This window comes from Macaca nemestrina, chromosome 6 (assembly GCF_043159975.1).
Source record: "Macaca nemestrina isolate mMacNem1 chromosome 6, mMacNem.hap1, whole genome shotgun sequence".
Classification (NCBI taxonomy): domain Eukaryota; kingdom Metazoa; phylum Chordata; class Mammalia; order Primates; family Cercopithecidae; genus Macaca; species Macaca nemestrina.
Window position 1 is genome coordinate 143,771,189 of NC_092130.1, and position 14,568 is coordinate 143,785,756.

General features: G+C 41.3%; 1 protein-coding gene across 3 annotated transcripts in view; it reads left to right on the forward strand.

Moving 5' to 3' along the window:
* LOC105473090 (nucleoporin 155) overlaps positions 1 to 14,568 on the forward strand; it is a 77,544-nt gene that overhangs the window by 41,924 nt on the left and 21,052 nt on the right. For all 3 annotated transcript variants that reach the window (XM_011726719.3, XM_011726720.2, XM_071098999.1), the window contains 4 exons: positions 1,008 to 1,074; positions 2,880 to 2,995; positions 8,541 to 8,638; positions 14,288 to 14,418. In XM_011726719.3, the coding sequence (XP_011725021.3) occupies positions 1,008 to 1,074; positions 2,880 to 2,995; positions 8,541 to 8,638; positions 14,288 to 14,418 (412 nt within the window). The remainder of the gene's footprint in view (positions 1 to 1,007; positions 1,075 to 2,879; positions 2,996 to 8,540; positions 8,639 to 14,287; positions 14,419 to 14,568) is intronic.

Sequence of the window (14,568 nt, forward strand, 5' to 3'; positions counted from 1 at the left end):
CCAGCTGGTCTAGAATGGCCTAAGCTGAAACAGCTTAGTGGTTCTCCACATGGTTTCTCATCCTCCAGCAGGCCAGCCAAGGATTATTTAGTTGGTGGTGGCAGGGTTCCTTGAGAAAGAGTAGACACTTGCAAAACCTTTATCCTAGGCTCAGAACTGGCTTACCACTCACTTTTCCACCTTACTCAACCAGAGAAGTCACAGGGCCAACCCAGATTTAAAAGGTGGGAAATAGACCACTTTTAGGGGAGAGACATCAAAATCATACTGCAAAGGGGATAGATATAGGGAGGGATAAAGAAATGTGGTTGTTCTTGCAATCAGTCTGTCATATTATCTTAGCTATCGTGCCTAATATATATTTCTCTCAGATTTGAGATGTATGATTTCATTCATCTCATTTGCTTAAAAGTATGAAACAGAACAGAGCCCCTTTATACATTTCCTGTTTATAATTTATTATACAGAGCCTTTTGATTTTTCTTTTTTTTTTTTTTTTTTTTTGAGACTGAGTCTGGCTCTGTCGCCCAGGCTGGAGTGCAGTGGCCGGATCTCAGCTCACTGCAAGCTCCGCCTCCCGGGTTTACGCCATTCTCCTGCCTCAGCCTCCGGAGTAGCTGGGACCACAGGCGCCCGCCACCTCGCCCGGCTAGTTTTTTGTATTTTTTAGTAGAGACGGGGTTTCACCGTGTTAGCCAGGATAGTCTCAATCTCCTGACCTTGTGATCCGCCCGTCTCGGCCTCCCAAAGTGCTGGGATTACAGGCTTGAGCCACCGCGCCCGGCCTGATTTTTCTTAAGTAATATTTCATTATCTGAAAAACTTAGGTACATCAGGTATGAAAATTTTCTAGTATTCCATTCTTCTAGATAGCTTAGTAAAATGTTAAATGAAACCACTGCAAGTTTTAAAAACTGAATAAAGCCATTAAGTTCCTAGAGAGAGAAATTTATTGTAATTCTTTTTATTTATTTACAGCATAATCATTAAAACATTTTTTGTTCCAGAAACATTTGGGATGCAAGCTTAGTTGTGGAGAGAATATTCAAGAGTGGCAACAGAGAGATCACTGCAGTAAGTCTGTTTAATATTACTTTGTTATTTTTGTGTAACCAGTTGATGGTATAAATGGTTAGATTGTTTCGCATTTGTTGATATTACACAAATAAGATGGCAAAGGTTATTCTTTTTTTTTTTTTTTTTTTGAGTCAGGGTCATGCTCTATCACCCAGGCTGGAGTGCAGTGGCCCAATCTCAGCTTACTGCAACCTCTGCCCTCTGGGGTCAAGTGATCCTCCCACCTCAGCCTTCTGAGTAGCTGGGATTACAGGCGTGCGCCACCATGCCTGGGTAATTTTTGTATTTTTTGTAGAGATAGGATTTCACCATGTTGCCCAGGCCAGTCTCGAACTCCTAGACTCAAGCGAACCACCTGCCTTGCTTCCCAAAACGCTAAGATTATAGGCAGGGGGCCCCAGCGCCTGGCAGGTTATTCTTTTATGTACATGTTTGCATTCTTGGACAGAAAACTGCTTACCTTCAGGTTTAAATCTCATCTCTAACATTGATTGTCTGAATATCAGTAAATTACTTAACATTTCAGAGCCTGATACCTCATGGTAAAAGAAGGGGAGTAGTATATCTCCCTCATAAGGTGTCATGAGGGATAATTCCAGAAACTTAATATTGTTCAAAATTTACTATGTAATACTTTGACATATATATGAACAAAAACTCCATGGACCCAGCACTAATTTCCATGAATTGGCATACTTTACAGACTGCTTTTTGCTCTTGTTGCCCAAGCTGGAGTGCAGTGGCGGAGTTTCTCTCTTGTTGCCCAAGCTGGTGTGCAGTGGCACAATCTCGGCCCACTGTAATCTCCGCCTTCTGAGTTCAAGCGATTCTCCTGCCTCAGCCTCCCGAGTAGCTGGGATTACAGGTGCGCGCCACCATGTCCAGCTGATTTTTTGTATTTTTAGTAGAAACAGGGTTTTACCATGTTAGCCAGGCTGGTTTCGAACACCTGACCTCAAATGATCTGCCCGCATTGGCCTCCCAAAGTGCAGAGATTACAGGCGTGAGCCACTGTGCCCAGCCCAAATATATTTTTTAATTGTGAGGCTCTTAAAGTTCATGAGTTGGGCACAGAGGCCCGTGCCTGTAACCCCAGTGCTTTGGAAGGCTTGAGCCCAGGAGTTCAGGACTGGCCAGGGCAACATGGCCAGATCCCTTTTCTACAAAACAAAATAAGATTAAAATTAGTCAGATGTAGTGGCATGTGCCAGTAGTTGCAGCTAATTAGGAAGCTGAGACAGGAGGATCACTTGAACTTAGGAGGTCAAGGCTGCAGTAAGATATGATCCGCACCACTACACTCCAAGGCAACAACAAGACCCTGTCTCTCAAAAAAAGGAAAAAAAGTTCAAGTTTCTAAGAATAAGAATGTATTTGCCTAACACAGTATGTGATTCCATTTATATGAAGTTTAAAAACTTGCAAAATTAATCTATGTTGATAGGACTAAGAAAAGTAGTTACCTCAGAGGTGGGATGACTCATGGCTACAAAGGAACATGGGAAACTTTCTTTGGTGTTGGAGATTTTCTGTATTGTGGTCTAGGTAATGACTATACAGAAATATATAAAAGTAATCAAGATATTTTCTTAATATTTGTATTTTACTGTAAATTATGCATCAGTGTTACTGGCAGGAGAGGAAGTATGTAAGCATTATTTGGATCAACAGGTGTGAATTGATGCAAGAAATAACTTTATTTATAATTTATAGAGATAGTCATTTCAAAATTAAAATTGTTTATATTATAGCTATACAGAGGGTGTGTTTTTAAACTTTTGAAAATTCTTTCATTTTTACAGATTGAAAGTAGTGTTCCCTGCCAACTGCTAGAGTCAGTGCTACAAGAACTAAAGGGTTTGCAGGAATTTCTAGACAGAAATTCCCAGTTTGCAGGAGGACCATTAGGAAATCCAAAGTAAGAATATATAAGGTTTATTAATTCATCTTTTTCTTTTTGTTGTATTTTTTGTTGAGATAATTTGCATACTATAAAGTTGGTCCTTTTAAAGTGTCCAGTTTAGTATTTTTAGTGTATCTATAAGGTTATGCAACCATCACCATTGTCTAATTCCAGAACATTTTCATCACACCAAGAAGAAACTGTGCCCGTGACCAGCCATTATTATTCATGGACCTTCCCCCAGTCCCTGGCAACCACTAATCTTTCTGTCTCCACAGATCTGCCTTTTCTGAATATTTATATAAATTGGAATATTTATATAAATATTTATATAAATGGAATATTTATAGTATACAATGTAATATATAAATATATGAATATACTTATGTAAATGGAATATTTCTATAAATTTTATATTTACATAAATGGAATATTTATACAAATGTTATATTTATATAAATGGAATATTTATACAAATGTTATTTTTAAAATGGAATGTTTCTATATTTTTTAATGGAATATTTCTATATTTATAAAAATGGAATATTTGTAGAAATATTTATATAAATGGAATATTTATAGAAACATTTCTATAAATGGAAGTATGCAACAGATAACCTTTGGTGTCTATTTCTTTCCCTAAGCATGTTTTCCGGGTTTGACTGTTGTAGCATGTATTACTACTTTGTCTCATTTCTCAGTGTATCAGTTGATAGATATTTGTGTTATTTCACCTTTTTGGCTAATAAGAGTGCTGATATGAGCATTCCTGTACAAGTTTTTTTTTTTTTTTTTTTTTTTTTGAGACGGAGTCTCGCTCTGCCGCCCAGGCTGGAGTGCAGTGGCCGGATCTCAGCTCACTGCAAGCTCCGCCTCCCGGGTTTACGCCATTCTCCTGCCTCAGCCTCCCGAGTAGCTGGGACTACAGGCGCCCGCCACCTTGCCCGGCTAGTTTTTTGTATTTTTAGTAGAGACGGGGTTTCACGGTGTTAGCCAGGATGGTCTCGATCTCCTGACCTCGTGATCCGCCCGTCTCGGCCTCCCAAAGTGCTGGGATTACAGGCTTGAGCCACCGCGCCCGGCCGCAAGAATGGATATTTTTAAGCCTCTAAAATAATACGGACTTTTTGTTGAAAAAATAATAATCACATTGCATTCGGGGAGTCACATCACTCCTTACAATTGTTAACGGGTTATTAGAGTATAATCTTTTTAAAGCATGTATAGACTGGGCAGAGTGGCTCACATCTATAATCCCAACACTTTGGAAAGCCAAGGCAGGAGGATTGCTTGAAGCCGGGAGTGTGAGACCAGCCTGGGCAATATAGGTGACCTTGTCACTACAAAAACATATACATAGGCCGGGCGCAGTGGCTCATGTCTGTAATCCCAGCACTTTGGGAGGCTGAGGCGGGCGGATCATCTGAGGTCAGAAGTTCGAGACCAGCCTGACCAACATGAAGAAACCCCATCTCTGCTAAAATACAAAACTAGCCGGGCGTGGTGACACATGCTTGTAATTCCTGCTAGGAGGGAGGCTGAGGCAGGAGAATTTCGCTTAAACCCGGGAGGCGGAGGTTGCGATGAGCCGAGATAGTGCCATTGCACTCCAACCTGTGCAACAAGAGCGAAACTCTGTCTCAAAAAGAAAAAACAAAAACAAATAATAAAGCATACATAAATATACACTTCTTTAAAAGCAAAAGTAGAGTCTAAGTACACTTTTATGTAACATTGTTCATACTTTGTGTGTGTGTGTGTGTGTGTGTGTGTGTGTGTGTGTGTATGTGTATATATATATATATGGTTGGTTTTTTTTTTTTTTTTTGGTTCCCCCCGCCGAGACAGAGTCTTGCTCTATCGCCCAGGCTGGAGTGCAGTGGTGCGATCTCAGCTCACTGCAGCCTCCGCCTCCCAGGTTTAAGCAATTCTCCTGCCTCAGCCTTCCGAGTAGCTGGGATTACATGCGTGTACCACCATGCCTGGCTAATTTTTATATTTTTAGTAGAGATGGGGTTTCACCATGTTGGCCAGGATGGTCTCCATCTCTTGACCTCATGATCCGCCTGCCTCAGGCTCCCAAAGTGCTGGGATTACAGGGGTGAGCCACCACACCCGGCCTGTCTTTGTCTTTTAAGTAGGAGAACTTACCTCTTTCCCATTTTATTGGGATTAGTTAAATGTGGTTTATTGTTTTGGTTTGGTTTTTTTGGAGACAGTCTTGCTCTGTCGCCCAGGCTGCAGTGTAGTGGTGCAATCTCAGCTCACTGCAACATCCACCTCCCTGACTCAAGCGATTCTCCTGCCTCAGCCTTCCAAGTAGCTCAGATTACAGCCCCACACCACTATGCCTGGCTAATTTTTGTATTTGTAGTAGAGACAGGGTTTTGCCATGTTGGCCAGGCTGATCTTGAACTCTTGACCTCAGATAATCCACCTGCTTCAGCTTCCCAGAGTGCTGGTATTACAGGTGTGAGCCACTGCGTCTGACCTAGTTAAATGTTTGATTTTTTTCTCTCCATCCTGAATTTGTGCTTTTTGTTTATTTTCTTCCCTTTGCCATTTCCTTATTGTATTGGATTGATCGGGCCTCTCTCTACTTAAACACCAATTAAGAAGTTCTATATATGATACTTCTTCCTCTATTAGTTTTAAATTCTAACAGACATACATCTCAGTCACCATTAATAATTTAACAAAATCTATTACTTCCTTTCCTTGCCTTCTGCCATAGCTCTCCCTCCAAATTATCTGGAATTTTACTTGTCAGATGTTTTTAGTTTGTTTGGGTTTTTTTCCAACATTGTGGTCTTTTGTTAATTGAATTTTACCATTACATCTACAATTATATGTAAATTTTCTAATCTACTTCTGATTTCTCTTAATTACTCATTTCTCTTTAGTTTTTAGCAGGATGTTTTTGAATTTTGATGTTTCTTGAATTTTCACATATGCAATTCTGTCATCTGCAGATAGAGATAGTTTCATCTTTTCCATCTTTTCTTTTCTAGCTCTACTTGCTTTCTCCTGTCTGCACAAGGTAATCTCTCTCTGTCTCTCTTTTTTTTGAGACGAGACGGAGTTTCACTCTTATTGCCCAGGCTGGACTGCGATGGTGTGATCCTCGGCTCGCTGCAACCTCCGCCTCCTGGGTTCAAGCAATTCTCCTGCCTCCGCCTCCCGAGTAGCTGGGATTACAGACATGAGCCACCACGCCCAGCTAATTTTGTATTTTTAGTAGAGACGGGGTTTCTCCATGTTGGTCAGGCTGATCTCAATCTCCCAACCTCAGGTTATCCACCCGCCTCGGCCTCCCAAAGTGCTGGGATTACAAGCGTGTGCCACTGTGCCCAGCCACTAATCTCTCTCTGTCTTTTCTCTCTCTCTGTTTTTTTTTTCTTTTTCAGGCAATCTTGCTCTGTCACTGAGGCTGGAGTGCAGTGGTGTGATCATTGTTCCCTGCAACTTCAAACTCAGCCACCTGAGTAGTTGGGGCTACAGGCGTGTGCTGCCACAACTGGCTGATTTTTTCTTATTTTTCTCAGAGATAGGGTCTCACTGTGTTGCTCAGGCTGGTCTCAAACTCTTGGCCTCAAGTGATGCTCCCTCCTTAGCCTCCCAAAGTGCTGGGATTACAGGCATGACCCACTGCATCCTCCCTTACTGAGGTGTTTTTTGGTTTTGTTTTTTGAGATGGGTCTCACTCTGTTGCCCAGGCTGGAGTGCAGTGGCACGATCATGGCTCACCACAACTTTGACCTCCCTGCTTCAAGTGATCCTCCCACCTCAGCCTCCTGAGTAGCTGGGACTACAGGCACATGCCACCATGCTCAGCTAATTTTTTTATTTCATATTTTGTAGAGACAAGGTCTGACTATATTGCCCATGTTGATCTTGCACTCCTGGGCTTAGGCGATCCTCCTGTCTTGGCCTCAAAAAATGCTGGGATTATAGGCATGAGCCATCTGCACTCAGCCCTTATTGAATGTGTTTAGTATATTCATATATTTAACATATTGAATATGCTTAACATATTCAGTAAGTGAGTTTGTCAAATGTATTTACTGCATTTTACAGAGATGATCACATCATTTTCCCTCTTTAACAATAGAATTATATCAATAATTAATCAATTATATGTCCTAATTTCGACCAGTCCCTGGATTTCTGTAACATTAGTTTCATTGAGTATGGAAATTTTTTAAACAGATTTTTGAGATCTACTTTACATACCACTAAATTTACTCATTTTGAATATTCAGTTTGGTGACTTTTAGTAAATTCATAGAATTGTGCAACCATTACCACAGTCCAATTTTAGCACACTTCCATTATCTAGGAGACATACCTCATGTCAATTAGCAGTCACTTTCCATTCCCACTTCTTAGTCCCACACACTTACTGATCTGTTCTATTTCTGTAGATGTGCCTATTCTTGACATGTCATATAAACAGAATCATACTGTGTGGTCTTGGAGTCTGGCTTCTTTCGCTTAGTGTGTTTTTGGGGCTCATGTTTGAGATTTATGTTGTAGTATGTATTCATGTTTTGTTCGTTTTTATTGCCCAGTTAATGTGGAATTTTAAGATCATAGACCATTTCTCAGATCTTCGTATACATTTTGCACCATTTTCTTGCCAAAGTTTAGTGTTGTAGATGAAAAAGTACATTACCTGTATGATTCTCTTTCCTTTGTAAGTGACTTAGTGTTGACTTTGAAATTTTTTTGTGCTTTTTTCTTTTTATTACCAAAATTCAAAAATCACAACATGATGTCTTTAGGTATATCTTCTTTACAGCTCTCAGTGAGCCTTTAGAATGAACGTCTTGGCTTTAATCAGTTTTTTTTCTCCTGTTTTTTATGTATCGTGGTACACATTGAGTATCCCTTATCTGAACTGTTTGGAACCAGAAGTGTTTTGGCTTTCACGGTTTTTTGAATTTTTAAGTATTTGCATTATACTTAGGTTGAGCATCCCTATTCCGAAAATGTGAAATCCAGAATGCTGCAATGAGCATTTCCTTTGAGCATCATGCTGATGTGCAAAACGTTTTAGATTTGGGGGTATTTCAGATGTTAGATTTTTTTTATTAGGGATACTCAATCTATATTTCTTCTGTCCCATTCTCTTTGGAGAATCATATTACTCTCTTGTATCTAGCTTGTTTCTTCTCTTCCGTAATTTCCTTCCTTTCTCTCCTTTACCCCCTCTTTTTGCTTGATCTTTTTTTTCTACAGATTAGGAAAATTTATAGCTGATGTTCTCAGTCATTTAATTGATTTAATCTCAGTCATTTTAAGTAGCATCTGTTTAGTCTGTCTCATAAATTTTTTTGGCCATCAAATTTTTAATTCCAAGAATTCTTTCTTATTTGTCAATTTTTTTTTTTTTTTTTTTTTTTTTTTTGGCAACCAGCCCTTCTGGTGATGGTTGCCCTACCTTATGAATTATTTTTAAAAATTATACATATTAAATGTTTGAATTGTACTGTGTAAGTATGTGTTATATCTCAATAAAGCTGTTATAAACACACACATTCTGCAATTTCTGTTTCAGTACTACTGCTAAAGTGCAGCAGAGGCTGATAGGATTCATGCGTCCTGAAAACGGAAATCCCCAGCAAATGCAACAGGAGCTTCAGAGGAAGTTTCATGGTAAATTACTGCTTCTCATCAGTTAAGCGTACATGACCTCAGTAAAATTTTATTACTTGAATAGAAAACAGTGGACTTTTCTTGGTAAAATGTACTTTGTACACAAATATTTGTAATTAAAATGTCAGTGTAATTGGGTCTGGGGTGGTGGCTCACACCTGTAATACCACCACTTTGGAAGGCTGAGTTGGGAGAATCACCTGTTCCTGGGCGCAGAGGTTTCAGTGAGCTGAGATCATGCCATTGCACTCCAGCCTGGGTGACAGAGTGAGACCCCGCCTCAAAAATAAAAATAAAAAAAGTGTGATTGAGAAAGTAGGATAATATGGATATTGTATATTTCCCTCTTTTAGCATATACATTTTTGTTCCTTCCTGCACCAGAAAACATGATACACATCTATTTCATTACGATTTTTTTTTATTGTGGTGAAATATGTATATACCATAAAATTTACCATTGTTACTTTTTATTTATTTATGTTTTTGAGGTAGAATTTCACTCTTGCTTCCCAGGCTGGAGTGCAATGGCGCGATCTTGGCTCACTGCAACCTCCGCTTCCGGGTTCAAGCAATTCTTCTGCCTCAGCCTCCCGAGTAGCTGGGATTAGAGGCATGTGCCACCACACTGGGCTAATTTTGTATTTTCAGTAGGGATGGGGTTTCTCCATGTGGGTCAGGCTGGTCTCAAACTTCCAACCTCTGGTGATCCACCCACCTTGGCCTCCCAAAGTGCTAGGATTACAGATGTGAGCCACTGCACCCGGCCCCACTTTTACTTTTTTTTTTTTTTTTTTTTTTGAGACAGAGTCTCACTCTGTCGCCCAGGTTGGAGTGCAGTGGCGCAATCTTGGCTTAGTGCAAGCTCCGCCTCCCAGGTTCACTCCATTCTCCTGCCTCAGCCTTCTGAGTAGCTGGGACTACAGGTGCCTACCACCACGCTCAGCTAATTTTTTTTTTTTTTTTTTTTTTTTTGTATTTTTTAGTAGAGACGGGGTTTCACCGTGTTAAGCAGGATGATCTCAATCTCCTGACCTCGTGATCCGCCCGCCTCAGCCTCCCAAAGTGCTGGGATTACAGGCATAAGCCACTGCGCCTGGCCTGTTTTTACTATTTTTAAGTGTACAGTTCAGTGGCATTCAGGATATTGATTTTATGTCCCCATTACCAATATCCATCTCCAGAACTTTTGTCATCTTCCCCAAAATGTCACTCTGGGCTGGGCACGGTGGCTCTCGCCTGTAATCCCAGCACTTTGGGAGGCCACGGCAGGTGGATCACCAGAGGTGCGGAGTTCAAGACCAGCCTGGCCAACATGGTGAAACCCCGTCACTATCAAAAATACAAAAATCAGCCAGGCGTGGTGGCAGGCTCCTGTAATCTCAGCTACTCTGGAGGCTGAGGCAGGAGAATCGCTTGAACCCAGCAGGTGGAGGTTGCAATGAGCTGAATTTGTGCCATTGCACTCTGGCCTGGGCAACAAGAACAAGACTCTGTCTTAGAAAACAAAATAAAAAACACCAAAAGTCACTCTGTCCCCATGAAATAATAACCCCCCATTTTTTCCCCCTATCCCAGGTCTCTGGCAACCACCAATCTACTTTCTGTCTCTGAATTTTACCACTCTGGGTACCCTATTAGAATGAAACCAAGCTTTTCATTTTGTGACAGGCTTATGTCACTTAGCTTACTGTCCTCAAGGTTCATCCATGTTGTAACATGTGTCAGAACTTCCTTCCTTTTTAAGATTGAGTAATTTCTATTGTGTGTATGTGCATATGTGCACACATACTACACTTCCTTTATCCATTCATTTGTTCATGGATGCTGAGTTACTTCCGTTTTTTGGCTATTGTGAACAATGCTGCCATTAACATGGGTGAACAAATAGGAATTAAAGTCTCTGCTTTCAGTTCTTTTGGGTATATACCCAGAAGTGGAATTGCTATATCGTATAGTAATTCTATTACTAATTTTTTGATGAACCGCCATACTGTTTCATAGCAGCTACTGCATTTTATGTTTATGTTTATCTTTATTTCTTTTTGATACGGAGTTTCACTCTTGTCGCCCAGGCTGGAGTGCAATGGTGCAATCTTGGCTCACTGCAGCCTCCACCTCCCAGGTTCAAGCAATTCTGCCTCAGCCTCCCGAGTAGCTGCGGTTACAGGCTACCACACCCAGCTAATTTTTGTATTTTTAGTATAGAGAGGGTTTCACCATGTTGGCCAGGCTGGTCTTGAACTCCTGACCTCAGGTGATCCACCCACCTCGGCCTCCCAAAGTGCTAGGATTACAGGTGTGAGCCACTGCGCCTGGCCAGCTACAGCATTTTATACTTCTAGTAGCAATGCACAAAGGTCCCAATTTCTTCACATCTTTGCCAACATTTGTCATTTTTCTGTCCTTTTATATGTAGCCATCCTAATGAACATGGAATGGCATCTCATTGGGATTTCGATTTGCGTTTCCCTAATGATTAGTAATATGCCTTTTTATAGAGCTAAAAATATGAGTCAAATATTTCGTTGTGCTTTTTTTTTTTTTGAGACGGAGTCTCGCTCTGTCGCCCAGGCTGGAGTGCAGTGGCCGGATCTCAGCTCACTGCAAGCTCCGCCTCCCGGGTTCACGCCATTCTCCTGCCTCAGCCTCCCGAGTAGCTGGGACTACAGGTGCCCGCCACCTCGCCCGGCTAGTTTTTTGTAGTTTTAGTAGAGACAGGGTTTCACTGTGTTCACCAGGATGGTCTCGATCTCCTGACCTCGTGATCCACCCATCTCGGCCTCCCAAAGTGCTGGGATTACAGGCTTGAACCACCGCGCCCAGCTTCGTTGTGCTTTTTAACAAGGAAAGAATAAGGCAACTGAAAAGTTCTTATAATCTTCAGTTATTCCAGATACAAGTTAGAAGAATAATAAGTTATTGCATGAACTTTTTGTGCCATTTAATTTTTTTTAAGTTCTTTTGCCTTCCATTGTTAGGGTTAGCGTTACTTTTTCTGGCCATGATAGAACTTTCTGGTTTGTTTGTTTGTTTTGAGACGGAGTCTCGCTTCTTCACCGAGGCTGAAGTGCAGTGGCGCAATCTTGGCTCACCGCAACCTCTGCTTCCCAGGTTCAAGCGATTCTCCTGCCTCAGCCTCTCAAGTAGCTGGGATCACAGGCGTGTGCCACCATGCCTATCTAGATTTTGTGTTTTTAGTAGAGACGGGGTTTTGCCACTTTGGCCAGGCCGGTCTTGAACTCATGACCTCAGGTGATCCACCCAACTCGGCCTCCCAAAATGCTGCGATTACTTGCGTGAGCCACCACGCCTGGCCAATAGAACTTTCTCAACACTCAACCATTTACTTTTGTGCCAAGCTACTTTCTTCCCTACTCAGGACCCTAGGTTTCTATTCATCATTTTGTAAATTCTTTTTTACTGTCTTTTAAATTTTTTCTCTCTCTTTTCTTTTTTTTGAGATGGAGTCTCACTCTGTCGCCCAGGCTCCGCCTCCCAGGTTCACGCCATTCTCCTGCCTCAGCCTCCCAAGTAGCTGGGACTACAGGCGCCTGCCACCACACCCAGCTAATTTTTTGTATTTTTAGTAGAGACAGGGTTTTACTCTTTTAGCCAGGATGGTCTTGATCCACTGACCTTGTGATCCGCCCGCCTCGGCCTCCCAAAGTGCTGGGATTACAGGCGTGAGCCACTGTGCCCAGCCTTAAATTTTTTCTCTTTTTTAAAAAATGTTGAAATTGTTTGCCTCTCCTCCAATTTTGTTTCTGTTCTGTTCTGTTTGGTTTTGTTTCGAGACAGAGTCTTGCTCTGTTGCCCAGGCTGGAGTACAATGGTGCCATCTTGGCTCACTGCAACCTCCACCTCCTGCGTTCAAGCAATAATCGTGGCTCAGCCACCTGAGTAAGTGGGATTACAGGCATATGCCACCACGCCTGGCTAATTTTTGGATTTTTAGTAGAGGTGGGGTTCTGCCATGTTGGCCAAGCTGGTCTCAAACTCATGGCCTCAAGTGATCCGCCCACCTCGGCTTTACAAAGTGCTGGGATTACCAGCCATGAGCCACTGTGCCCAGCCACCATTTTGCACATTTTTTTCCTGAGCGGCTAATGATATTTCAGTATGGCTTTGAGATTACATTACTAAACATTGGTGAGGATTTGTACAAATAGGAGCATTTGAATTGCTGGCAGTTTATACTGAAACAACTGCTTTGGAGAGCAATTTGATCATATCTGGTAAAAGCTAAACATATATTCTGAAAGCTGATAGCTTCACTTCTAGGTATATATCCTTAAAGGAGTTTTTTTCAAACTTTTTCCCACAGTAAGAAATATATCTTACATGGCCAGGTGTAGCGGCTCACGCCTTTAATCCTAGCACTTTGGGAGGCCAAGGCAGGCAGATCATTTGAGGTCAGGAGTTTGAGACCAGCCTGGCCAACATGGTGAAACCCTGTCTCTACAAAAAAATACCAAAATTCGGTGGGCGTGGTGGTGGGTGCCTGTAATCCCAGCTACTCGGGAAGCTGAGGCAGGTGAATCACTTGAACCCAGGAGGCAGAGGTTGCAGTGAGCTGAGATTGTACCACTGCACTCCAGCCTGGGCAACAGAGCAAGACTCCATCTTAGGGGAAAAAAGAAAAGAAATATATCTTACATTATGACTCAGATGTTTAAAAGCATACATACAAACTAAAATAGATTTTCCTGAAGTATTTCTACTTGTTTTATACTCTGATATTTCTTTCTTTTTTGAATTCTTTTCTACTTTCTATATTTTGAGGGGTGAGCGAAAAGCTATCATCACTGACTAAACTGATTTCATGACTCGCCAATGCATGTTGATCTAGGGTTTGAGAAACTCAGTCCTAGACTAACTTTACTGTGCTTTCTAGGAGATGTTCTTTAAGAATATTTATTGCATCATTGTTTTATTTTCAAAATACTAGAAACAGTGTAATGTCCTCCAAGTGAAAAATGGGCCAAATTGTGGTATACTTACATGATGGAACACTCAGTAGTGAAAATAAATGTACTAGATTTATATTTATCAGTGTAGATAGCCTGCGAACATATAACTGAGTAGAAAAAGCAATGGTGTATTTGTTAAAAATACAGCAATTTTTTTTTTTTTTTGAGATGGAGTCTTGCTCTGTTGCCCAGGCTGGAGTGCAGTGGCGCAATCTCGGCTCACTGCAAGCTCCGCCTCCCGGGTTCACGCCATTCTCCTGCCTCAGCCTCCCAAGGAGATGGGACTGCAGGTGCCCGCCATCCTCCCCGGCTAATTATTTATATTTTTAGTAGAGACGGGGTTTCACCATGTTAGCCAGGATGGTCTCGATCTCCTGACCGCGTGATCCACCTGCCTCAGCCTCCGAAAGTGCTGGGAGTACAGGCATGAGCCTCTGCCAGGCCATGCAGCAATATTTTCATGGTTTATGTTTACCTACACAAACACAGAAGCATATGTATATACAGACACAGAGAGAAGATAAAAACATAAATACTACTGATTATCATAGTTGCCTCTAATGGGGGCTGGGAGGAAAACAATGGGGATTTCAACCTTAACTATGGTTTTTATTTGAAATAAAGCATCTTAACCTATGTTATTTTATAATAATTTATTAGTTTTGTTTTCTCATTAGAGGCTCAACTAAGTGAAAAGATTTCACTTCAGGCAATTCAGCAGCTGGTTCGAAAATCATATCAGGCTCTGGCTTTATGGAAACTTCTTTGTGAACATCAATTCACTGTCATTGTGGCAGAACTTCAGAAGGTAAGTTTTTAAAAATTTTTTATGATTGTACCATTAATACTATGTTTGGATTTTTTTGGATGAGTATTTTGGCTTTGGAGGAGATTATTTTGGGAAGCATTTACATTAATAATCAAGTTAGTATGTTACAGGAAGATTGCACAAAAGTTT